The 27,093-nt window shown below is 41.5% G+C and overlaps 1 protein-coding gene across 1 annotated transcript in view; it reads right to left on the reverse strand.

The window, feature by feature from the left end:
- Nucleotides 1-679: 679 nt before the first annotated feature.
- Nucleotides 680-27,093, reverse strand: part of LOC114795679 (pro-neuregulin-3, membrane-bound isoform-like) — a 136,801-nt gene continuing 110,387 nt past the window's right edge. The window contains exon 2 of the mRNA XM_028989218.1: nucleotides 680-813. Coding sequence (XP_028845051.1) covers nucleotides 680-813 — 134 coding nt within the window. The remainder of the gene's footprint in view (nucleotides 814-27,093) is intronic.

Consider the following 27,093-nt stretch of genomic DNA (forward strand, 5'->3'; position numbering starts at 1 on the left):
CATTAAATGTTGAATAGTACTAGGCTGGGTGTGTTTGCTTCTAAATCGCCCTGTGTGGATCTGTAGCTCCAACGAGGCAGCGCATCACCGAATACTGATGGTGCTTTCAGTGTGAACTAGGAGCTCATCATGTCCAACCTACAGCTGCCTCAGCACATGACACATTTATCACATTTGACCTGTAAAGTATATTTAACATAACAATGGACTATATCCCAAAGAAGACCATTAGTTTCTCTGAATATATAAGATCAATTCTTAAATACGATATTCAGGAATTTATTGTGCAGGCTAAAAGGTTCAGCAATCAAAAAAAAAAATAAATAACTCTAATAGTATTAAACAATGTTAGCTCAGGGACAACAAGGTCCCAAGCGCCGCTGAGGGAAGCGGTAGTGAGGAAATTCAAGAACAGGTCATTCAAGTCCGAGGGTACAATGCAAACAATCTGATGAACAGTCCAAATAAAATGTGACCTTTAGCCAAACAATGAACATTCCCTCCCTTTTATGCATGTGACATTCAGTCAGAAAGAGAGAGAATCATCTCCACTTAAGTTAGCTTTCCCAACAGATCTTCAAACACCATAATCTTATCAACTCTTCTTCCCCTATGGGACAAAAATGAGGAGCACAGCGGCACCTCTCCGGTGACAGCTGGTGACAGCCACACAAAGACCTTACCTGCAGTGTTTGTGAGGACCGGTCAGAGTCTCGATGACAAAGCACTCCCCGTCATTCAAGCAGTAGGCCAGGTCCTTCTCGTGGCATTGCTTAAAGTGCTCCGATCGCAGCGGTGGTAGAGTGGGTGATGCTGAGGGTGGAAAAAAGAAGAAGAAAGAATTAGAAATGTGATTTTAACTTCACAACTAAACATCGTGAAGTCAACATCATGTATGAGGTGATCATGAAGATCATGAAAAGCAGCACGTTTCCAACTCTTTCAGGACTCTTTAAGACCATACCCATTGTCTTACTCAACATGGTTGGGAGAAGTCTGAATTTTGCATACCTAAAGAATATAACCTTTTGCATAGTTTTATAGTTTTGAGTCTTCTACTGTGTTTTTCCCCACAGTGTAATATCTTGACCCATGAAAATCTAGATATCTTCAGTCAGCAATGTCATGTCCACCACTAACACACATGACCATGACGAAGCATTATTGTGTAACCTCAGTGTGTAACCTTGTCATTATTTGTGTTAACCCATTTTATTGATCTTCTTTTATCAATATTGAGGAGAGAAAAATAAACACATGAAAATTTGAACTATGATCCCGATTAAAGAAATAACACACAGTCAAACAAGATACCAACAGGTAACTCAAAGGGATCTGAGGGGACATGATCCCATTCCCTTTTTTTCTTTCAAAGGCTATGTTATAATGTGTGTGATCTTGCAAAGGCCTTTCTGCAAGTTCACACAGCCGCCTGTGATGCCCAATCGTTGCCGACCCCCTAAAAGTCCTCCGATCCTGGCAGAAGACATCAAGTGGGGGTAGCAACGTTAGGCAGCTGAAGGAAGGGCCGAGGGAAAAAGTCAGCTCATTACTCCTCCAACCAAAATCTAATTACCGGCGACAGGGAGTGCGCCGTGAAACACTGTATGTAAAGTTAATACAGTGCCAAGGGTGTTTGGTTTTCCTCCTGATCCGTGGCTGGAGAAACCATACAGCAAGATGAATGAGGGACCGGGATAATCACTCTCCAACCCTTTATGTGATTAATACTCTGTTTTCGAGCGCGACTCCATTATGATTAATCAGGCCGAGCCCGAGGCTCTAAACCAAAGTGGCCAGAAAGCATATAATAATATCTCTCTTTCTGAGGCTCCCAATCAATATTCTGGTACGTTTCTTCGTTAGTGTCACATTGCTCAAGATAAAAAAGAATAATTGTAAACAGTGAAACTCTATTTGTGAAGAGCGACTGTATGAATGAATGAAAGAACTCATTCCTATCTTTGGCCATACGCATCCAGACACATTTCAATCTTTGCTGAAACGTTACGTGGAATTAATTTCTCATTTTCCTGCCACTTGTAGGAAATGAAAACCTTCATGTGAACATCGAGAGCATGAGACCTCTCCTCGATTTTAGAACAGCACGACCGGATCCATTCAAAATACATTCATAGATGTAGCAAAGCAGCAGATTTGGACCCTGCAGATAAGCTTGTCCTCAAACTTGGGACTCCGCTCCGCTTTAAACACATTGCTGTAAACCGAAGAGCTGTTTTTTGTTCAGTGATATTAGATATTTTAAATCGAAGCTGTTAGGCAGTGCTTGCTTTCCTTATCCATCCCTTTTAATCAAGGGTCAATATTGATATGAATGGACTTCATAAAATTCCAATGACAGTGTCATGTTCCCAGAAACGTTTGTACTCATTGTTACCATCTCTTCAATGATTAAAAAAAAAAATATATATATTCAGAAGCATAGCATCCACATAATGTTTTAGCATCTGGGAAATCATATAGTTCATTCTGGTAAACTTCAGTGCATTGAAGACTACTGAGCCTTATTTTTCTGAAATTCCTCTGAAATAAAAAATCAAAGCAAAAAATCGAAGCCTTGGCTCTGTCTTCATGAGAAGCGAGGTGAGAGGATGTGGTGTTGGTTTTAGCATTTCATTTAGGAGAACCCTGCATTATTTAGCAGGCCACGGCTAATAACCCATCAGTGTCCCGTATGAGGCAGCGTTCATCTGACTGATTACAATTACGGCCTTATTATTCATAAATGTGGGGTCTCATTATTCTTGATGCTCATAGGCGCACCCATGTTTGCCTTAAAGTGGACCCATGACTGCATGATTTGTATGAGATCTCCATACTTGTACACATTATCAGGGCTGCGGCCTCAATGCAATCCAAATTAAGTGCTGCGCCCTTGAATGCATAAGCAGGGTGCCTGGAAAGCCGATTTCTGTAACAAATTAAAAATCAAACCACCCTTTCAAATCACCGTGCACTCTTTATTATGCCGGGCAGGGAACAGCATGAACACACCCATCGCTGTGTTGCATCGCGGGTATGCTAATGTTGGAGCTGGTGGGTGTGGTGCGGTATGGCAGCAGGACTGATGTGGCCATGGGCATGGATATGGCAGAAATCTCTGCTCTCTATCTTGGTTTGCTTTGGCTCTGCACAGACAGGTTGGAGGATGCTAAGGCTTGTGATTCCCCCAGGGCCGGCTGCTAATAGCATCCTTCAAAAGTGACATTCCCCCGGAGAGGCTAGCGGGATGACAGGAAGTGAAGGTCACATTGTATTGAGCGCTGGCGATACAGGAGCCAGAACAACACCGCAAAGAAAAGGTTCATGGATGGGTAAGAAAAAATAATAATTGAAATGCCTTCCTTCCAAGGACATGCCTGTCAGGTGAATCCACAATAATCTGATCATTTTATGCTAATTCTCTCACCTCTCACCTAGTGGTAATCAGATGCCCTGTTAAATCATATTAGTTCTAACAATTACCAATTCAGCCAAATGAAGAAACCAGTCAAATGTATGCTCTGTCCATACCATGTGCAATGTCACATGACCAGCAGCTCCATGAATGGAGCTCCTAGATGAAAACATTTTATAGCCAAAGGAAAACATTTTGTATTGTAATAAATGTGCATAATATCAATGAAGACTTTGGACTTGAGTAGGTGGCTTTTATTATGAATATTATTAGCATATTACATGATTATTACATGACCATTATTACCAGTATTACCTTACTAAAGCCAGTTATACTGAACATAGCGTGTACTGTAAAAGTTGCAATAAGTTCACAGATCGATTATTTTCTTTTCTTTTCCAATTGAATCCATTGTTCAGGCTACCTGATATAGGGAGTTCAACAATTAGCTTCGCTAATTCAGTGAATCGCTGAGCCTAATTAGGCAGATATATCAAATTAAGTGAAATAGAGCACACACGCACACACATTCACATAGAGAGTAGCTGAGTGTTACTAGTGCTGGAGAAAACGAGGAAACCGAGCCACCATCAGCAATAAAATGCAGTCCCTGGCATCGTTCAGACTCCTGGATTTTGAGGTTTCAATTAACAACTCGCTCTAAGACGTAGCGTGCCTACACACAGCAGAGCAAACAGAATCTTGCCACCAAATCCCACTCACCCAGTACCCCTCTCTGCTTTTCACCTGTCCCTCTCGCCAACCCACTCTCCAGAGTCGAGACCCTGCAAGGCTGAAGCGTGCTCTGGGCGTTTTATTTGTTTCCGTGCTTGTACGGGATTCACGCCTTTCCCATTCCATCTCTCAGAATGACTCCAAGGGGTCACAGGCAATTTCCTGTCACAAAAGGCAGGCCGCTGATTATCCCCCAAGGCTCGGTATTGGCCCCGGCCCTGATGCTGCAACAGACAGTGGTAAACAAAGCACATGGACAATAGCTTGGGCCACATATCCCCAAACCAGTGTATGTGTGTGTGTGTGTGTGTGTGAGTGTGTGTAGTAGCACTTGGTTTCAGGAGGAATGATGAAGTGGACAGAGAATCATCTTAACAAGCCAGAAACAATGGCAACTCAATGCAACAATCGGCTATAGGCACTCTGGAAGTCGGCCACTAGAAGACAATAAATGTCAAAGCCACGCTTAAGCGCACTATTCATTCACCGGCACGCACCCTGGTGCACCCGCAGACACTCGGGCTGACAACCGTGAGGTAAAAGTAAAAGGTAAGACTGAGGTGCTTTTATGTCAGGCAAGAGACTAACAGAAGCAGTTGGTGCTCTCGTATTGGGCGATGGTTTAATAAAGACATGTCACCACACCATGCAACTTTATATATCCGGCCATTGAAAAAGAATCTGCTGAATCACTGTTGGATATTGCATATAAGGTGCGCATTGTGTTTTATTTTTGGCAGCATGCGATTCTTGGACCCGCTTTATATCCAGATCGATACTCATGCAACTCAAACCAGTCAATGGCATGGGGAAGCAAACGAGCCAGGGCGGGTGGGGTTAAAGCTGCTGAGGCGACGGTCAGATGCTGCCACTGCATTGCAGATGCAGCATGAGCCAGAGCAGATACAGTACGTCAGACTACGGCTGAGGGATAAGTCAATCCTGTACAATGTGTAGATAGCTGCAGGAAAGGGGAACACAGGAGGTCCGGTATTTTGGCGAGTTTTTATTATTTTTTATTTTTTACTGCAGAGTCAGCTCGAGGAAATGCACATCTGCTTCTTGGCCGAGACCGTACTACATTTCTCACCGCGGTCCTTACTTCCTCTCATCCCCTCCCACAGGACAGGATTTTGAAGAAAAAGAAACAGTCCTTTTCTAACGCATCTCAGGCATGTCTATCGCTTCCTGGAATCACATTAGCCACAGTCCTTATAAACATGCCTACCAGGGTCTGGGACGGGAGATGCCCCTCAGTCTTCTTTATCAGCCGGCTTAGTCACACCTGGCTCACACCATCAAGCGCAGGATTAGACGGGTTGAGCCTCCACAGTGCATGAGGGATGAGGCTGAGGGTCAACCGGCAAACCCTCCCAGTACTCTTTATACAAAGAACTTAAAGGGACATCATGGTGAAAATAGCATAGACTACCGAACGACCTTTTATGTACAATAGTATGGCTTCAAATGTTTAAATGTCAGACTTCAGCATGGTCGATGAGCAGCAGTGTTATCATGTAAGCATCTGTCTCTTGCAGCAAGCTGACACACCACAGACACATTTAAATACACATTTTACTGATAACATAGAGGTAGAGTTTCAAATGCTACTGACAGAGCATCCAGAAATGGTTTATATTTTAATCAATAAATTTGGTAAAAAAAAAATTCAGCATGGATTCAAATAATTTTATATCCATGTATTGTGTACATAACTCCACGTGTTCATTCATGTTTTGATGCCTTCAGTGAGAATCTACCAATGCAAATGGTCATGAAAATAAAGAAAACACATTGATTGAGAATGTGTGTCCAAACTTTTGGCCTGTACTGTATATCGGTAAAAGTTGTGCATTTGACAACTTGGAACTCTGCAGTGCATTCGTAAACATATAGACCTATGGTTAGTATTGCTTAAAAATTTGCTTGCAGAAACACGTGTTGGCTTAGAAATAACATTGAAAAGTAGAAATCTACCAAGCCGTGTGAAGTCAACGACCCATGCTATGCAGAAAAGCCAAAGAGGTAAGGGGCTCAGCAGGCTCCGGATTCAGCCGAAATGTTAATATCAGGGGAAACGCACTCAGACAGAAAGAGGGTGAGCGAGCACAGGCGTAATTTAATTTTTCTATAAAAGCCCAGACAGACAGAAATCTCTTGTCTATCACCCCCCCTTCAGCTCCAATTACAGAGCCATTTGAGGGCAGCACATTGAAAAACTACATGTAAAGCAGACACAAAATACTGGGTCACTGAAATACTGCTGATTGAGTCCAGTTTCTGGTCTTTTTCAGTCCCAAAATGAAAAATATTTCTGGCTAAAAGTTTTTTTGTTTTTTTTTTTCCTGTCTCTGAGTAAGGCCAGAAGGATGTGGGAGGATCTTGTGTTAGGCATGGGTGAGTGTCTTAATTAAACTCAAGAGGAACGTCATGACACTGCCTCAACAGCTATATTTTTGTGTTATAAAGAAAATACTAAAGATAGGTGGGGAAAGGAAGAAAAATCATAGGAAATCTCATTCCTCCGAGCTGAAAATGGGTTACGTGAGGACGGGGTGCCACATTAATTTACCTGCATGATGGAATAGTGACTGAAGTCACTGAAGTGGCTGGGAACTTCAGACGTAATTACTTTTTCAAGTGTAGTTTGAGAGGCTTTTCCGGGCAGTGAAGACTGTGTGTGTGTCTGTGTGTGTGTGTGGTGTGTGTGTGTGTGAGTGTGAGAGTGTGTGTTTGCTGGGGCTGGGCGTGTCACACCTGCAAATAAACGTACAGTTCTGACAAAGGGCATCCATTATTTTTTTACCATTACACTAAGGTGAAATCTTTTTGGGACATGTGGCAGAGCTACGTGGATCGTCCGTCATGCTGTCACATCACGATTAGGTTTCATATTATTATTATTCTGGAAAGGGCTACTCTGGCATGAATAACATGTCTGAGATCTCCTTAAAAATAAAAGGGAGAATCTTGACCTTTGGCTCCACTAACAAAATATCTAGGCAATGCATGCATGAGTCAAAATTACTATGTGTGCCAAGTACCAAGAAAGCATTCCTGGCATCTTGTTTTTGAGAATGTCAAGTCATTGACCTTTTGGAATCCTAAATTTAATCAGGTCATTTTCAAGTCCAAGTAGAAAGGTCTTTCAGTGCAGCATTGGATTGGTGTGGCAATGAGATTATGCTCCCACCAAACAAAACTGAAAGCCAAAGTAACAAACACTTGCAAAACAACTGGAAATGTCCAGAGAGTCTAAGTCCTAAAAAGTGACATTTCATGAACAGAGAAATGCCTGAAAGTGTCTGAAGAAATTCTATTTTATTAAGGCTCCCACTTCATTTCTATTTTGCATTGGTTCAGTTTTTGATAAAGATTGGCAACTCTCCATCCTTCTACGTCTCGCTCTGCTGAGATTGAACAGGGAGCAGCCAAAAGAAACCACTTTTCGGTGACATTATTATGGAGAATTATGAATCAGAAAGTGTGATTAGAAAGCTGTGTTTTATTAAAAAGGGAAAGCATGGCGGAGCACTGTTAATTCATACATGAGACAAAATTAGGCGACAAATGTAATAAGATAAGCGCAGAAACATTTGCTGCATTCATTTAACTAAAGAGCCTGGAATCTTTGCCATTCTGTGGCAGGTCAGGACACCAGATGAAAAAAAAAAGTTCTGAGGTTGCAAAACATTGCAGCTCTGCCTTGGTCCCTGGAGGCCTCCAAAAGAAACAGCTTGCCTGAAATTGAACCGGCATGCTTGCTATATATAACCAGTTAACATTGGCTACACTAGCTTACAAACATAAAACTTTATGGTGCATCATGATTAACTTTCATTTTTACATGCAGTGGTATGTTGAACTGTTGAATGTCGAAATTGTCCCCAATAAGCAGCACACTTAGTATTCAAACGTTCAAAGAAACATCGATTAACATTTAACATCTTCTAATTGTATGTAGTGCATAGACTGCAGATAATGACATACAGATATGCCCAGTGCATAGTAAAGTAGGTGGACATGCTTACCATGCTCTGCCCACTCTAGCCAAAACCAGAGGCATTTTGTGTGAGTCTCTTTGCACAAGGTTCAAGCAGCTAGCCAAACAATCATCTCAAAGCCACGGTGTCATAACGCAGAGTCAATAGCCATTAGATGATGATAATGGTGCGGTGATTTCCAGCCACCAGCAGATCTTCCGTCCGAGCTCCAGCCTCCCTGGCTGTTATCATTGAAGCTGTGTGTCAGACACGGCATAATATTTCTGGATCAAATCAAGCTCGGGTTCAGCAGCTTTCTGAACTCGGGGAGGTGTTGGGGCTGACGGGATCCGAATCGTTTATGCTGACTCACATACATACAGTACAAACGCACACAGTCATGCAGACAATCGCATGGCAAGACTTTTAATACTTTCAACACAGCGCATGCACTTTTGCACGCATGCACGCACACACAGACACACACACACACACCATACCCTTTCTTAGCCTCCCATCCCCTGAGGGTTTGAGGTTATTTATTTTCTGCACAACTCTATCCTCTAATCTCTCCATGAGCGAAGCCCGAGTAAAATTACCTCTAAATAATTCCAGCGGTCTGCCTCGGAAAGGTTAATGAAGTAATTAAAAGTCTGTTTGGGGAATTAAGGGGGTAGGTGGGGGTGGGGGGGTAGTGTAGCAGCACGCGATCAAACAGAAATCAACCTGGCGCCTTCCAGGACAACAGACTAACTCCGGCCACCCTTCAGCACCCCTCCATCACGCTGAGCTGTCTGGAGCTGCTGCGCTGGGGCGGACAGCGCAAGTCAGGGTCACTTCACTCAAAATCAATACCAGCACACGGCGCCAGTTCTCACCGAGTCATCGCTTCGCTGTGGGGCACCGCCCCCTCGGCTTTGTCTGATATTATTTGTCCAAGTCTGAGGCTGAGAGCGCTGCAGTGCACTGCATGTGTCATGATCAGCTGTTATGAATTGTGAACAACCATGCTGGTCCACATCTTGCACTGCAGATATTCTTACTCTTGGGACGTCATTGCACCTAAAACGACATCAATGATTCATACAATCACTTTGTGATTTGCTGATGAATGTCATAGCCTGCTAAGTAGCAGCTAAGCATCGTTGCTCCTCAAACACATTATTGGACATACAACGTAGCAACTGCAAGACACTGACTTTCATCTCATCATTGTCTACAAAACCTGGTACATGTTATACCTTTTACCAGATAAAGAGTTACAGTGATGACTCTGAATACTGGATTTATAAAATGAATTACAAAAATTACACCTTCGGTGTTTGGGTTTTCACTAGCGGTGCTGAACCCTACAAAGCATCGCAAGCTGTTAAAAACATTCTCATCCAATTATTCTCTACAGAAAGTTCATTTTTACAAATGAATGCCATAACAAAAAGACAGAATTACAGAACAGAAAGACAAAACAGAAAGACAAACAGAAAGACAAAAGCTGATATGCTGAAATCTCAACCATAACACAAGGCTATGTTAAAACAAGTCTCACATTCTTATATTTATATCTATTTTGCAAACCTTTCTTTTTTTAGAAATACTGATTTTTTAATTTCACAAAAACACACGTCAAGCCACAAGCAAGGATAATTAACCTGAAACCAGCATATTCTGAAATAAGAGGGATAAGAAAAAGATGTGAAAATAAGAGAGGATCCAGCAAGTGATCAGACACTTGGATGTACAGAGGAGTAAGATCTATCGTTGCTGATGGCACAAATGGGTCTTCATTCAGGAGATAAGACACAGGCTGGATGTGGAGTGGAAGTGGGTGTCAGTGAGATTGGAACGTGGCCGTATGGAGACTGATACTATCTCCTTCCGCCGGTGTACAGGAGTCTCACTGAACTCAGGCTGCGCATTTCTTCTGATGCCCTCTATCATATTTACATTCGCCCAGCTCCCAATTCATTTCCATTCAATTCCAGACAATATTATTAATACAAAAAAGCAGGAAGGCAAATGATTTTTAATTTTTTTTGTACTGTAAACAAAGGGAAAGATAATGAATTTCTGTCTCCTCTTGGCTGCTCACATAAAAACACATAGACTATATTCACAGAGTAAATGGTGAACATATTGTGGACTGTAATAAGCATCCACCAGTAAAGCGAATAAGTCCACAATGCACACAGACAGAAAAATTGAACTGGAAATATGGATATTTTTGCTACCTGAACTCTAATGTTCTTAAAATGTTCACGTTTGCAATACACTGTTTTAACAATTTAGTGCTAGTGCCACCCTGTACATCAGAGTGAATTTTTTTTACATAATTTTAACAGATATGAAGTATTGTATAGTCTGAGTCCCCATTTTTATTCAAGATTCAGTGTGTTTTATAAATAAACCGTTAGAGTTTAAATTAATGTTGATTTAAGTTTGATTGACAGGACTAATAATCCAAACCATAATATTTATACAGCTGATAATAAAAGACAGGAAAGAATAGAAATAATTACATTTTTGGCTCCTATTCTTAGCTGTATAGGATAAGGTTCTACAGTTCTGACAGACACGTAGGTGGATGTCAGCCTCCACAACAAACAGAGAACATACACGTGCACACACACAGGCCTGCACATGTTCTCAAACAGATGAAGACATTTGCACACCTACATGCACATACAAACACAGATGCAAAGTTTGTATGAGCTGCAGAAGATATAATAAAATCTTCCACACATATGGTAAATTCATACATATGGAAGCACACGATTCCACGCACCCACTAAATACATGCATATGGAAGCACATGCACGCCACACACAGTGGCATGACCGCACACTTGGAATCAAGCTAGGACAGTAGGAAGCAGAAAAACAAAGAGCTCATTAGTGTATTTAGCTTTGCTAACTCACGGATATGGCAGCACGTTGCCACCCGCATCAGATTAATGGCTGCACAGTAAAAACATTCCAACACGCCAATAGTTATGTGGATAAAATGCATTCTGAAACTGTATACATGCAGCCTGCTAATGAAAAAAATGACTATCCTTCAAGACACATACAGTAAGATCTGGAGAGATCTGTTTATGTTCATGTGTGGCCGGAGAGCATGGAGCTACAATCAATTCCCTCTTTCCCATACGCACACACAGAAACACTCTTCCGGTAAACAGAGGACCCTTCTAACCTTCCCATCAGGCTTCAGAGATTTTGTCTCAAACATCGCCTCCTTCCCCCAGGGTCTCGAACATGAGCTCAAACGTGTGTGAGTGCACATGCATTCACAGGCACATAGTGGTAAATGTGCACCTTCATGTGCACGTGTACCTTCTTATTCCAATATTGGTCACAAGCAACTAGAACAACATTACATAAACATGTCATAAATGTGTATATACAGAAGCCCAATTACTAAAAGTAAACAATTTGCATGTTTCAGTTTTATTAAGTTTCAAAGCAGATGTACAGATGTGCTCACAAATCTAATATAAAATGTTAATTTCACTTAACATATATTAAATATGAATACAATGCCAATATATTGCATACCGTAAGCCTACATGTGAACATGGCATAATAACATGATATAATAAATGGAACAACAGCTTTACTCACTAATGTAACAAGACCCTGCACAATGAAGTATTATTATATGGATGTAATATTATATGGATTTAAGATAACAAAACATGTATCACTTACAAACTTACACAGACATACACAGAAGTAGACAGAGAGTGAGAGACAAACAGAAGCTGCTGCCCACACAGCACGTCTGAAGTGATAGGCTGGAATCCAGCCTTCATGTCACAAAACATTTGTTAATAAGTGCCTTATCTCAATATGCAGCACGACATGGGCTGTAAATGTTAACAGGACAGACACACACACAGCCACATGCACCCCCCCACCCCACACACATAATATGCAGAGAATCTGCTATACTGTACAAAAAAACTTAACATTGCAAAGCATATTTAAGTACTTTCAACTGCACGCTTATGCCACAACTACATGGGCATGATTTTTTGGGTTGTTTTTCTTTTGTTTCTGTGTGTATCCATTAGTTTTGATTGTATTCAAGATTGAATGCAAGAAACCTAAACACAAACTCACACACACACACACACAGAAGCGCATGCATCTGTGAGAGTAAGTGTGTGTGAATGCATCTGTGCATGCATGAGCGTGTGTGCGCGTAAAGCTGCGCATCATAGTATCACTTCACACAGATGGCAGCTTAAGTGTGCCCCAGCATACCCCCCCCACCCCTCCCAACATCCCCCACCACTCCCAGCAAAGCTGTATTTTAAAACACTGCCGCATCCCAAGGGATCAAACCACACACTCTCCCATCATGCACGTCTCTATCACTCACAGCATGTCTCGTCAGCAAGGAGAACACACCACCCCATGAATACAACAGCACTGAACACACTAAAAGGATCAAAGCCGAACATCGGAGACGCCCCCCACCCCACACCCCCCTGAAATATCTCAGATTAGCTAATGTTATTGTCAGGATCCGGGGTGCTAGCGAGAGAAAATCTCGTAGTCAGGCAGGATCGCGTGCTCAGGGGTGCCGGCCGTGCTTTGAAGTGAAACGCGCCTTTCTTTACATGCCGTGGCCTGATCCCCGTTACCCGCGGATCGAACTCAGAGTCCCGCTGCCCTCTGGCTCACACCGAGCTCTGGCGTCTGAAGGGCGAGGCTCTTTGCACTCGCAGGAAGAGGTTCGTAGCGGCGTGAACAGAGTGAGTCAGAGCGAAGCCTGCAGAACACGTGACGTAAAGTTTCTGTTGAGACCTCTGGGATAAACATCAGTCAAAAAGGGAGAGAAACTTGCACAAAACAAACTAAACGTTGAACTGCCGAGCCATCTTTCGCATTCAGTGAACCCTTGGCCAATAGACTCACTGCTGCATGACCAATATGTTTTACAATCATCGCAAAATTATTCTGACCCTTTGTAATATAATTATCGACCCATTCCATTATTCTCCATTACTCCTCACAATGTTTCACCGTATTGCGTTGTGGAGGGGATATAGAGTTATGGCCAATGGTCCTGAAAAACATCATCACTTGCTGGCAGTGCTATTACTTTAACGATGCATGTCTGTAGTAGGCCTGGTTTTTCAGATTCTCATAGTTTCCAGCATGCAACATCTGCAGAGGGCTATATATGCTGTGCTGCATCCATAATTGTCTATTATCTTTTTCTTTGGCAATAACACATGATGGTTCATTACGTAATAACTTTTTGCATTTCACATTGTAGTTCTCTGGAAGAATCACACACATAAAATTGTGAGTTGGGTAGTTCCTCTCAAAGGTACATGTGGAAAGCAGTGTTTACTTCCAGAAGACTTTAAATTTGCATAGTCATACTTAGTGCGATATGAATATTTTACACAACTTCATTTGATCAGCTGATGTAATAATCTTTGATAGTGTCATAAATTCCAAAAATAATAATAAAATAACCTTTTGCTCGGATGTTTGTATGACAGTGAAGTATAAAGATGAAAGCTGCCTGCACAATAAAGAAAAAAGGAAGCCGATCCTTAAAGGTTCTATACAGGGTTCTGCTAATTGGAGTCCTGAATGTGTTCTTCTACTGGGAACACTGATTCTTACAAGTGAGATACAGATTTAGCTCTCCCCAAATAATCGATTCCTGCCACTGCTAATTAATCTCAGAATCATCGTTCGCACCACCTCCACGGCAACGCACACACCCTCTCCCGCCCTCCTAGGCGAGGCGGTGGAGAGCGTTATCAGGCGTGACAGATTGAGGTCAGAACGCGATGGAGATTGATGAGAGGAGGGATGTCACAGCAGGGCTGCTCCAGTCCGATTGAGCGGGTCTGCCGTGGGGACATGTCTTGCAAAGAGAGAGGTGGCAACACTTCACTCTCACATGCCTTAATCAACATTTACTCAAAGTCTGCTTGCCTTTAACTTCAACGTAACTACACAAATGCGCTGCCTGTAAATTAATAGAAAAATATGCTTTTTGGATAGGATTAAATAACATGACCAGACAATCCCAAAAGATCGTTCCCATTCAGGAATCACCACTAGATGGAGCTGCTTGTGAACGTGTGTGGTGTTCAAGAATGAAAGGCCCATGGACTACATATCACCCCCTCATTGATTTGAAGGGGGGTGGGAGCCATTAAAATCCCCTGTTTATTCGCCAGATTTACTAGGTGAGAAAATGCTGAAGAGGCTTTGGCAGCCTTTCTGCCTCTTAAATGTCATCATGACCAAAGCACGTGAGAAACCCGAGCAGGCGGTTAAAGGGCACTGAGTTATCGGAGAGTTGCTCTTCTACTTCCAACTCTTCCTTAATGTAGTCTGGAGCCTCTTATCTCTTTGAGACATTATCATCTCCGGACAGACGCTGTAATATACAACACCACGTCCCCCCCAACGAGCCCGAAGTGTAGCGTCCGTGACTCTTGCATCCTTTTTGGGGGAGATTTACAATTTGCAACAAGGCAGAAAAGCAGCCCTTTCCCATCCCATGTCCAATCGCTATGGAAACCTAGGATTACCCCTCTGCATGCTTTGACCTGGCTGTTTTGGCAGTCTTAACTCATCCGTAGCCTGATGCCACGGGCAAGAAGCGCTGGATGTTGTAATGTGGTGTACTCCACTACAATCCATGTTTGGATTTCAAGTCCTCCTTTCTGCAAACCAAGACTTATGCAAAACACCTCTGGCTCAGACTCATACCTCTGCAGAGACACTGACATGCATGTGCATATTATTTAAAGGAAAGCTTGCCATGACACAAACTGGTTATTAACTGAAGTAGACATGTACATTGCTCTGAGGATCCCGTACTTTGAATAGTAGACTTTTTTTTTTTCTTTTACTTCAAATTAGGAAATGCAGTGTTGAAATAAAAAATCTAAAAAGCTGAGTAATAAAACACACATGCCTACAGTCATTCAGCCACACGCTGCATTTGCTTTTGCATTAATTCAGTGTTTGAATAAGTTATAAGGATCCTCTCACAAGTTTGTTTGTTGATTTGTTACATTACTAAGATGTAGTATCCTACACTCTGCAGCCTGCGGCCTTACGCACGTGGATCTTGCATTGACCAAGCATGGATGATTTTTTACATCTCATTAGACAGTCTGCATGCATTTTCATAGCATGCATTTGGTTTGATGTGCATCGTTTTTGCGTCAGACGCATTAAAGTCCCATCTTCACACGTTTTGAATTTAATTGGGAACAAGAAATTATGTTAAGCTGTTGTGTCACAGGTAACGTTTAAAATGCAGTCACCACACAAGCCCTGTGGAATGACTGCACTCCTACAGGTAAAAAAAAAAAACACAAACTGTCTAGCCTATTGAGGTCGGCAACTCCTACTTCAATCAGACCACTTCAATTCCTCAAACATTGCCAATGTCTTTGTGGAGAACATCACCAGTCAAGCTTGGCCAATTGGCTTAACCCCAATCTGCCCCCTTATCACATAATAAATCGATGGTGAGATAGTGCTTCTGCTGAGATGGCGCTGACTCGTGTTCTACTCGAGCATGTACTAATCTCTGCACATTAGACCCTTATAAACACACACAGATGCAATCCTAATCACAAAGAGCCCACTCCAACATTCACATTTACGCCACCGTCAATGAGCCCCAACAGATCGGCAGCCCGCTTTTTCACGCCTGTGTATGCCCAGTCTCATTAATCCCTGAGTATGTGGGACTAAAATGAACTGCCAATTAAATATTTACCTATGCTGCGGGTGGTCCGCCTGCAAGGGACTCAGAGCCGGCTAAGAAGCCCATGAAAGAAATAGGCAGAAATATGTGGGTGGGTGTACAGCTTTGGCGATTGGCTCTACTTGATGTCAGACCAATCACTAGCATGGAAACAGTCCTCAAACAACACAAAAATGAGAAGAACCATATGAATGATCAGCCCTTCGTTGAACACTTTTTTTTTTTTTTTTATTACTATCATTATTATGCAAAACTGGTGTGCCTCTCCCTGACTGAAATTGCTGCCAATGTGATACTGTTCCAAAGAAACGTCAGAATACAGAACGAATGTTGCAGGCATCGAAGAAAAATAAAAAAGCTCAGCCGACTGGCGAGGGCTTGACTGAGCTGCCTGCTCAACACGATTACTATTTTTTAAGGAGATAAAACTTAATGAGGTAAATCTGGGCATAATGCTGTGATTAATTTGCCTGGCTGGTGAGGGATGAGTTCATTACAAGCCGTTCCACGAGCGCAGTGGCTTGACTCACCACCTCCCGTAAGCCGACTAAGACTGTAGGATGGCCCCATGGTGGGATTAACACCCGTTATGGATGCAGTGCATCCGTCTGTCCAAATCCATGCAAAATTTCACCAAAAACCTGCAGAGCTAGGTCTCTTTTAAAATTATGGACAAATCTTTCATCGGCTAAATGCTTTTAATTGCAGCTTTTTGACGCTGGATCACTCTAGCGTCAAAAACACACTCCATCCTGATTTATTTCCGCGTCATTTGCGTAGAAAGTCAGTAATGATCCACAATAAGTGGTGTTTTTGTTACATTTTTTAAAGTTACTCTTGTTAAAGCACAGGATGAACAGACCAGGCCTGGGGAAAAGCACAGCTATTAGCAGCTAACAAAGGCTGTCAGATGACACACCAAGCGAAATGTAATTGGTACTTGCAAAGATGGACAGCGATGCAGTCTTTCCAAATAAACACATCAACAGGGATCTTAATTAGGAATGGGAACCCGAAGGGCTATTTGGTTATACCTTGATCACCTAGGTCACCTCGGTCAAATCAGAATGAAATGAGAATGAGTGCTTGAGATTCTCAGATTAAGGTGGAGGAGAAGTTTTACGTGAAAAGTAACCCAGATCTATTTTACACTGATGTGTAAATATTTAATACTTTAACTTGTGCAAGATCCAAAAGCTTCCAAATCCAATGTCCATCCAATAGCATAAGTATTAAAATGCATTTTTGTTCCTCAAAACATGTCTGAAAGTGGTTTCGTCTTGACATTTAGATCAACAAAATTTGGTTTAATTTCACCTTAAGTCCACATTCACATCTTTTTTATGGATAATTACAGGATCTGATTTGGTGTCTGGTGACGGACCCAATGGCTCAAGTCCAGTGCCAAAGCCTATCCTCAGCCTAAAGCCAAAACGTAAACATGGCAAGGCCATCTCAGACTTATCCGGCCTGATTTCCCATTCCAACCTGGTTAATCCAGTCCAGTCCAGTGTCGCTGGTCCAATTATCCACACAGAAGCCACATGGCCAGTGCTGCCTCTCTTTCTTCCTCCTGTGGCCTCTCAGTTGCCTCTCAGATCTCTGCCTTCTAACCGATTACTCCCCCGTTCCATACAGCTCCTGCCTTAATACCATCTTGCTGTTAAATAAAAAAATAAAAAAACACTGTTATCAACATCAACTGTCTCATTATAAGCTGCTCATAACACAATTCCTCAATTTGTTGAAATACTTTTCAATAGGCCCACTCTCCATTACTTTTTTAAAAGCACATTTTTCTCCATTAGTTATTGAATTTGTTTTGCATTTCCGCAGAAGGACGCAGTGTAGACGTGAAACATAATTCAATAACTGAATGAAATAAAACAAATTTTGTAGCCGGCCATGTAATTACCCTGTAAGCACCGTTTTCTGCTAGTGTTACAAATTCTAACTATATTCAGCTCAACTACAGACAGCCGTCTGTTCCATTTACAAAGCATTTTATCTCAACATGGGAGCATCCTTGTCAGCACTGGAGGACGTGATGGCAGCCATTTTGAGTCAGAAACCACACAGCATCAATTTAACCTGGTGCAGGATGAAAACGGCCCAATGAATCATTTAACCCGCATGTTCCCATAGAGGAACTTAGCCACTGAGGAACGTACACCAAGAACTGCTCAGATCACATGACCCAGGAACTTCTGAAGCTTAACCACAATCTTTAACTGTAATTTTTTATGTAATCACCTTTCATCTGTTTGCAAGCGACAAACATGGGGACGGAGATGGTTTATAGACACAGGGTCATGAATGTGAAACGAGGCAATGATTCTTATCTAGTACGGTAATGATCATGGCCCTAAATGAAAACTCATTAGTCCATATATCACCATCATGGGAGTAATAAACACACACTGAATCAGTTCAGTTCGGTTTGTGTGTTAATGCCAATCGCACACATACATAATTAAACACACTCACAGTCACTCTGTGTTACGTCCCCGGTCTAGGGTCAGGGACATAACAAATGGGACATAGGAGTATAAACTCCAAAACGACGCAACAACACTTAAGGCTAATACTTTATTACAACAAGGGCATTTAAACAACAAAACACACACAAAACAGGTCTGGGCAGTCTAAGTCTTGTCTTCTGGTCATAATCCTTCATTTCACCAACAACATTCTTCTCTCACGCTGATGAGGAGCCACCGTGCAACATTACAGAGACAGAAAGAGAGAGAGAGAGAGACACACACACACACACACACACACACACACACACACAAAAAACCCCATAGTCTGCCACGGGACGTCACACTCTGCCATACAAACAGAAGTGACCCTTCAGAATCAGGCAGTGCTGACATTACTTTTTTTTTTTTACTTCTCTGCAGGGATTGTACGAGCATCGTCACCCCACTTCCGCCCCCCACAATGGTGAAGTGAAGACAAGTCAAAGCGCCTCATTTCAGGTGCTGAATAATGCAGAAGTTGCCCTGTGAGACATTGCACAAGCAGTTGTCTCATGAAGGTAAGCCTGCTTTCAAAAATAAGACACCAAGAATTACAGCAATAGTGAAGCCAGCACACACACTGTCATTTTTCAGTCCATGCTCCCTGCTAATGACGTTGACAAAAGGGCTGGATGGCTTGAGGCTTTATATGTTTTCCGAGTGTTCAGTCTAAGCAATTTCAAACTAAAGCTCTAAAGGCTTGTTTGTGCTTGTCCATACGCTGCATTCATTTTGGATGTTTGCATGTAAGCTTTCAGCTGCAGATGAAACCAAGCAGAGTTTGTCAAGTCCGGCTTGTCATTCCATGGATCCTTCACGGTTCAATCTCTCTTCTGAATCACCCCGACAAAACAAACAGAGGAACACCACCATAGAATTAAAATGGTCATTTCAGGCTCTGTTCGTGATACCAGGGTAAAGGCTTTAAGCTTTAAAAAAAAATCACGGGCTCGACCATCTGATTCAACAATTCCCAAATGAAACACTGGTTCCAACATTTTATTGAACCCTACAGAAAGTGACATGCTTCATGTAACTGCATGGCTCATCTCTGACAAAATATTGGTTAGGGCAACTTGGGGAAACTCCTCTGAATCAGGCCTTCACCTACCGGGCCAGAGAATGATTACCACCCCACTTTATTCTTATATGATCTGAGTCACGCTTCCATGCATTAAAGATGCACACCGCCATTATGCTTATATAATAACATGCAACTGTCCTTGAAATGAATATAGTGTGTGTGTGTGTGTGTGTGTGTGTGTGGGGGGAGGTGTAGCATGCATTATTGAGGGCTTACAGTGGGGGGCCTGACCATAGGAGTGCCTGCACTGAATAAAAAAAAGGTGGAAGGAAAAACACATCTGTTTGGGCAATCTGTTCTCCTCCTCAAAAAATGCTTCTGCCCCCTTTCTGTGGTTTCAAAGTTAAAACTACAAGCCAAGAGCCTCAGCATTCAAGCACTGTAAGTAATGAATCAGAGTGCTGCTGTTAAGGCAGATAAAGTACAGAGACCTTGCTTTTCAACGGGTTTCTAAGATGATGCTACCACATGCTGTTAAATGGCACAAAGACCTTTTTTATTATTTTGAGCTTTCTGTGCTCAAAAAACATATATCTGCAACAAAACACTTACCAAGGACACAAAACAAGGCATCGTTTTGTAAAAAAAAAAATCATTTATTAAAAAAGAAAGAAATATGATGCAACAATATGATGCGCCATCATGCATTAAAAATATTTATCAAAATTTAGGATTAGTTTATTGAGACAGATTTAATTTATGTTAATTGGCAAGTGTAAACTCTGCTATAAAATAACTTTGAGACTTTTTTGGGCTAATGTGCATATCTCTGACAAAATGTTTTAACCCTATGTACCATTTTATCCCATTTTATCCATTGGAGAGTATCAAAATTGTAGTATCAAATTGTATCTACTGGAGGGGGTTCTTCTTCCATAGATTAAACGCACATGGCAATTTCTATAAGATAAACACACGTTATTGTATACAGGGCACCATTTGTAACTCCTAGTCATGAAGAGGTGGTATATAGGCTGGGTAATAACATGGGTACCCACTGGGTACATTGAGTTCAAATTTAATTTAGTTCTTCTACCATCTTCTAAACTCTTAACATGTACTTTTCTGCAACTCTAGAGGGCATTTTATTCAGCGACGGTGCCGCCACCAGTGCACTAGGCAGTGAGTCCTCTGAAGTGCGTGAGCGCTGGCTGCGACAGAGATGTACTTTAATGCCGCTGAGGGCCAACTGCGGCGGATCTGGGTCGGACCTGCGGTGAAGCTGAAGATTGACTCTTCATCTGCATGGCACCCTCATTGTACACCACATATCTTTATAGAGACAGAGAGGCATTTGAATCTGAGAGCGCCAGATCTTGGAGTTTTTTTCATTACCTTTTTTAGGTAGAGAATTTTGTACTCATATGCAGGGAGTTTCTTTTCCGCCCAGTGTATTGTTTACCTGTTGAAATTGCTGTGCCTGTAAGCCAACACGTACAATTTCAGGCATAGCGCAGGAGGCGGCGCGGTGGAGCAGGGGGTAATCTGACGCTCCGTTGTCCAATCACAGGGCTACACAAATAAACCAACCACAACCGGCCACACTCAGACCTATTTCGAATGGAAATGGATGAAAGAGATGGAGAGGGCGGGGGTAGCAGGAGCAAGGGAGAAAAGTGAGGGGTCTGGATCTGGAGTCGGAAAAGCTGCTGCCCTGTTATTACCATAAGATCTTTTCCTTTCCATATTATTCAGGAAGCTGTTCTGATGGAACAGACATTTGATATCTCATTTCTTTTTTTTTCCTTCCCTCTTTTGCCTGGAGGAGTCACCAAATATACAATTTTTAATTCACACACACACACACACACACACACACACACACATTCCAATGTTCTTCCGCTCTGCATAGCAGCTTTATTAAATAAAAAAAGGACCAAAAGCACCAGTGTAGATGAACAAAGGCACTCATATTCCTACCAGACCCCTCCCAGAATTTTGACCAATAGGTCGATAAATAAATACACTATATAAATAAGACCATCCAGCCCACCCGCTAAAGAACACTGAGTCCCACATCTGTGGGACAATTACACTTGGGGTGCAGGGAAAAAAAAATGGATCGATGGCTTGTGCTGCTACAGCCTGCCCTGCTGTGGATCTCACTGACGCTGAGCCCGGGACGAACCCAAATGGAATCGCAGGTGCAGAGCGAGATAATAAAGGAACCTGTCTGGTCGTGCCCCAGATTTCCCATGATCCACTGCCATTTGCTTAACAGGATGCTCTTGCCTCATGTTTTATTTTTTGGCCGGCGTGTCGTGCCGTGGTGGTTTAGTCTCACGCGAGCAATCTGTGATTATGCATGTCCCGAGGCCAGACCTGTTCATGAAAATCTGCTGATGATGAAAGTATAATCAACACACCGAGTATGTTTCATTGCTGGAGATCCTGGCCATGACGCCACATAATCATCCTCTGTTTTCTTAAAGCCACTGGGATCTCTTTTTCCTAATCAAAAGTATTCAGGACTGACGAGAGTTTTCATGTGACCAAACAGTGGCTGCTTTCAACCTCTAATACGTCAATAAGACGTATTAATTTTACAGAAACTCATGAAGAATATATTTACTGCAAAACAAATCAACACTTGATGGCAATGAGAATATTAAACATGAAGATATTTAAAATGGTGTAAGTCTGGTACTTTGTTCTGACTCACAAAATGGTCTTTAGGGTAACTAAAAAAATGTATATATTTTTTTAATAGCTGATTTACTATATAAACATTTATATATATGTATAATAAACCAAATATAAGGTAAGATAAAAATGTTTTTGACAAATTGTAAATAGTTCATGAGACAATACAGCAATAGATATGAAAGTAATTAGAGTGCAATGTAAATGTAGTGAATTCAGTATTAAACAAAACAACACGTGACTATGACATTTAGATATGATGGCTCTGTGATATTTAGAAATGTCAGTTTGGTGTCTGTTTTTATTTGAAGTGAGTACTACATAGGAGGTAATTATTCGTCTTATCACCACCTTATCAGTGTTATAATGATGATGGGGTCTGAGCCTGGAGGAGGACAGTGTTTTTAATTGCATCCTCTGGGATACTCTCTGTTGTTGTGGGAAAGACCCCAGCATTAGCAGATTTCAAAACCCACCCCTACCCCCACCGCAGACCACAACACCAACCATGCTATTCGTAATTTCTTCTCTCTCATCTTTCTTTAGGTTCTGCTTTCCCTTTTTTCTCTTCTTTTTTCACCTCTTTTGATTTCCCCCGCACACCTGAGCTCTTTCACAGCTAAAGTAAAAGCACATACAAATAAGATCGTAAGAGGAAAAGCGCACATAGGTTATGCAAACTGTACAGTGTTCCTTTTTACATTTACAGCATTTGGCAGACGCTCTTTTCCAAAGAGACTTCCATAAGTGCTTCAAATATCCATGATTGAAAACCCTTGTTTTGTTCACTAGGAACCGATCTGTAGATACCATTTACAGAACAAAACATTTTTTTTTCATATTGAGTTTATGATGTTTCCGTAAGAGCTCTTTTAGTTCAAACATTTAAAAAAAATAAATAAATGTTTTCAATGACCAAACTATTCAGACATCTAGTGGAAGTTCATTCCTCCACCTAGGAGCCAAGCCAGAATATAGTTTTGAATGCCTTCCTGGTACCTTGAGAGATGGTGGTACCAGTCGAGCAGTGATGGAGGATTGGAGAGATCAAGATGCAGAGCTAGGAGTGATGAGAGATCTGAGGTAGGAGGGTGCTGACCCTTCCTTGGCTTTGTAGGCAATCTTCAGTATTTTGAATCTGGTGTGGACAGCTACAAGAAGCCAGTGGAGGAAACATAGCAATGGAGTGATATGGGTGAATTTGGGAAGGTTGAAAAAAAAGTGTGCTGCAGAGTTCTGGATCAGCTGAAGAGGCTGAGTAGCGCTCAGAGGAAGACCAGCCAGAAGAGAGATACAGTAGATCAGTTTGGAAATGACCAGAGAATGGACAAGTATCTGAGTAGCCTGAGTTGATAGAAAAGAATGAATACACCTATTGTTGTAGAAAGGGAATAGTAATGAATGAGCGTTGGAAACATAGGAGAGTAAGAGAGGCGGATCATCCAAGGTTGCATGTAGTTGTTGAAGGAGAGATTTGTCCAGGAAGATTTGTGTAGTGGGGGGGAATAGCAGTTCAATTTTGCTGGGATTGATTTTCAGATAATGTGGAAGCAGAGATTTTGGTTGACACATTTTCATCTGATGGCAATAAAGAAAAAGAATTTCTGAGGTGCAGATGTGGTCCCCCTCCATGTCACCTGGTAAGATGTATCCAGATAGGAAGCCATCCACTGCCATACCTTTTCCCAGACCTCTAAGGATGGTCAGGAGAGTCTTGTAGTTGTCTGTTTCAAATGCCACTGAAAAGTCCAGAAAGATTAGCATTGATGAGAATTTTCTTATATCACAGCATGTAATTTCTCTGTAACAGCCAGAAGAGCAGTCTCTGTTGAGTGGGCAGTTTTGCCCACCCAAACTAATTTGATTCCTGAAGATTTTTCTGGTTAAGGTAGATAGAGAGCTGATTATAGATGCTATGTTCTAGGATTTTTGAAAGAAATGGAAGGAGAGAGATTGGTCTATAAAATATAAGATATCAGAGGGATTGACTGTGGATCTCTAAAGAATCATTGGGATAGTTGGGATGATTCTGGCCTTTCTGAAAGCTGTTGGAATGAGACCAGATGTTATGGACTGATTAAATATGAATGTGATGAATGGGAGGAGGCCATAAGAGAAGGAATTGGATCCAGTGAACAGGATCTAATCTGATTTCAGGGTAGAGAAGTGATCCAATGAGGAGGATGGTGAATCCTGGGTATTAACTACAGGAGTAAATGACTGGTGAAGGCGTTAATTTTTTTTTTCTTCAAAAAAGTTTGCAAAGTCCAATAGGTCAGCAGACATAAAGTGGGATGGTAATGAAGTCTTAATTTCCTTTTGTGAGTTGAAGACCTGTTATTGGTAGTCAAATTGAAGGAGTGGAAAAAGACAGAAAAACTGGATCATGTCTGTGGAAGATTGATGTTTCCAAGGAGGATTAATGTGGCACTAAGAAGAGTGTCTAGTTCATCTAGTCCATGGTGTCGAGGAGGACGGCAGGCAACAATGATCTTTTGGTTGACTGGGGAAGAAATTGTAACAGCATGGAACTCAAAAGATGGAAATTTTGAGGTGTAAAAGAGAAATCAGGGCACCACACTTTGTATAGCATGATACCCACACCCCCACCTCTCTTACTTTGGGGTCCTGGGGTGTAAAAAAAAATCTGAAGAGAGAGCTGTTGGTGTAGCAGAATGATGGGTTTATCCAGGTTTCAGTTATGAGTGTAAAGATGGAAGAGCTGCTATAAAGTCTGTTTTGTTAACTGCAGGTTTGCAGTTACAGGGTACACTATAGTTGGAGATGGAGACAAAATGGATGGATAGAAGTTATTAATAACCCTTCTTTTGTGGTTTAAAAAATGGATAAGTGACAGATGCAATAGTTTCAGACCAAATGTTATCCTAATTGAGTAGTTGCCCCTGAGAATGTGAATAATACAGAGTACACAAATGAACCAATGAGATCAAGAATGCAGTATAATAGAAAAATCCACTTAATTTATGAGCCTAAGCCCCACCTCTCAATTATAACTTTAATCAGTTACAACAAGTACTTTCTTCAGTACCTGAGAATACTAATAATCTAGCCTTAACCACTAATAATAACAGCAACAGCAACAATTACCTTTAGAGTTAACAGTAACACAGAATAAACCGGTCAGCTAAATTGAATTTAAAACCAGTCCTACCTTACCAGCAGGAAAGAATCCCAGATAAAGTACCTTTTAAGCACCTTGTTAAGCTCAAGGAACTCTCAACATGTCAGATGTCAGCACATTACAACCTTTTAGGGAGAGAATGCACCAAAAGGCTTTTTTTTTGTGTATGTGTATGTGTATGTGATGTGTATGTGTATGTGCATGCTCACATCCCATTGCACAAAATCAAGCATTGCCAGGAAATCTATTTCTGCCAAGCCCTTTGGGATCTGGTTACAGCAGATCATGGATGTACCGTGCATAGTGTGCTTATAATGTGAGGCCTTCACTTTCATCTGAAACAAAATAGTCGTTCTGTTTGCATTCCTAAATTAAAACTTAAATAAAAAATAATTAATTACACTTAATTAAAGCAAATATGCATACACATTTCACCCCTACCCAAACTGAATGGTTATAATAGACAGCAGGAATGAACTGACAGCCCATGCATGCCACGTGGTTCTTTCTCTCGACACAGCATATGAAGTGAGAGGAACTTACTGCATACGAGACAGTGTTTAGTGCACGAGAGGGACAGTTAACCCATCCACAGAATGATTTCACAGTAGACATTGGCGGCTAAGACAACAGTTTGTGTGCTAATAAGCTTTTATTACTCCCAGTTGTGCTCTTGCTGGTGTGCTTGGCATGCCTTTAAGGCCGTTAGTTCAGTTTTGTTGTGTGCTAAATGGCCCTTCAACCTCTCATGCACATTCAAGGCATTGTTCCCTCTTTGCTTTAGATGCCTGTACAAATTATTTACACATTTTTGACGGAAAAAGAGGAGAGGTTGAGCACAGACAAAGTAAAACATCAATCAAACATTCTTATTATTTTGTTCACTGGTGTTTAGTATTATATAAGGAGCCACAACAATATGATCTCCTGATTATGAAAATAGAATTGTCTATGCTCGGTCTGTTCCCTGTTGGAAGTCACAAAGGTGCATTACAATTAATTGCATTATGCAAATCAATAACACATTGTTAATTTTGTGATGAATCTGGAATTAAGAGGGCTGGATTGTAAGGGAGGCCTTCTTATTTGCTTGTGTCATGAGATGCTTCCATTTTTTTTTAACTCTGTAAAGGTGCCATAAAGAGATAAGAGAGAGAAAACTCATATTAGGACAACGACAACATTGGGAAATATAGTGAGACAAATTGCTGATAAAAAATATGTAAATCCACAAATATGTAAGCAAATAAAAGAGGCAGGTTGACACAGGGGGTAGCATTTAATTGCTTGTCTCATCAGCCAACTTGTAATAGTTAAAAAAAGAGGCAATGTTACACCTAATGGTCAGTTGATATTGACCTATTGGATTCTGTTTGCTATGTAAAATATAAGGGCCAACAGACAGCGCTCATTATATGGCAAATTAATCGCATATTCTAAGGTGGAACAACTGTCACCCAGTCCTCTAGCCATAAATGCTTAATTTTTATCAAGGTCATGGCTGTAAGAGCCCATCCCATACTTCCAGGCCAGAGCAATTTAGAGTTGACAATTTACCTAGTGTTCATGTCTTTGGAGGAGGTGGGAGGCAAAACAGCATTCAATATGCAAACTCCACACACACACACAAAGCTGGAGTCCACTATTTCAACTCACGACCAAAGTGAAACTCCTGGTGGATGGGCTTGAAGGAGGCATTTTGTACAGATGATTATGTGCACAGCATACGGGAGGAAATTACCATGCTAATATAGATAATACCACACGTCCTCCAAGGAACCCCTTTATGAACCTTGTGTGTTGCC

Source organism: Denticeps clupeoides, chromosome 8 (assembly GCF_900700375.1).
Source record: "Denticeps clupeoides chromosome 8, fDenClu1.1, whole genome shotgun sequence".
Taxonomy (NCBI): domain Eukaryota; kingdom Metazoa; phylum Chordata; class Actinopteri; order Clupeiformes; family Denticipitidae; genus Denticeps; species Denticeps clupeoides.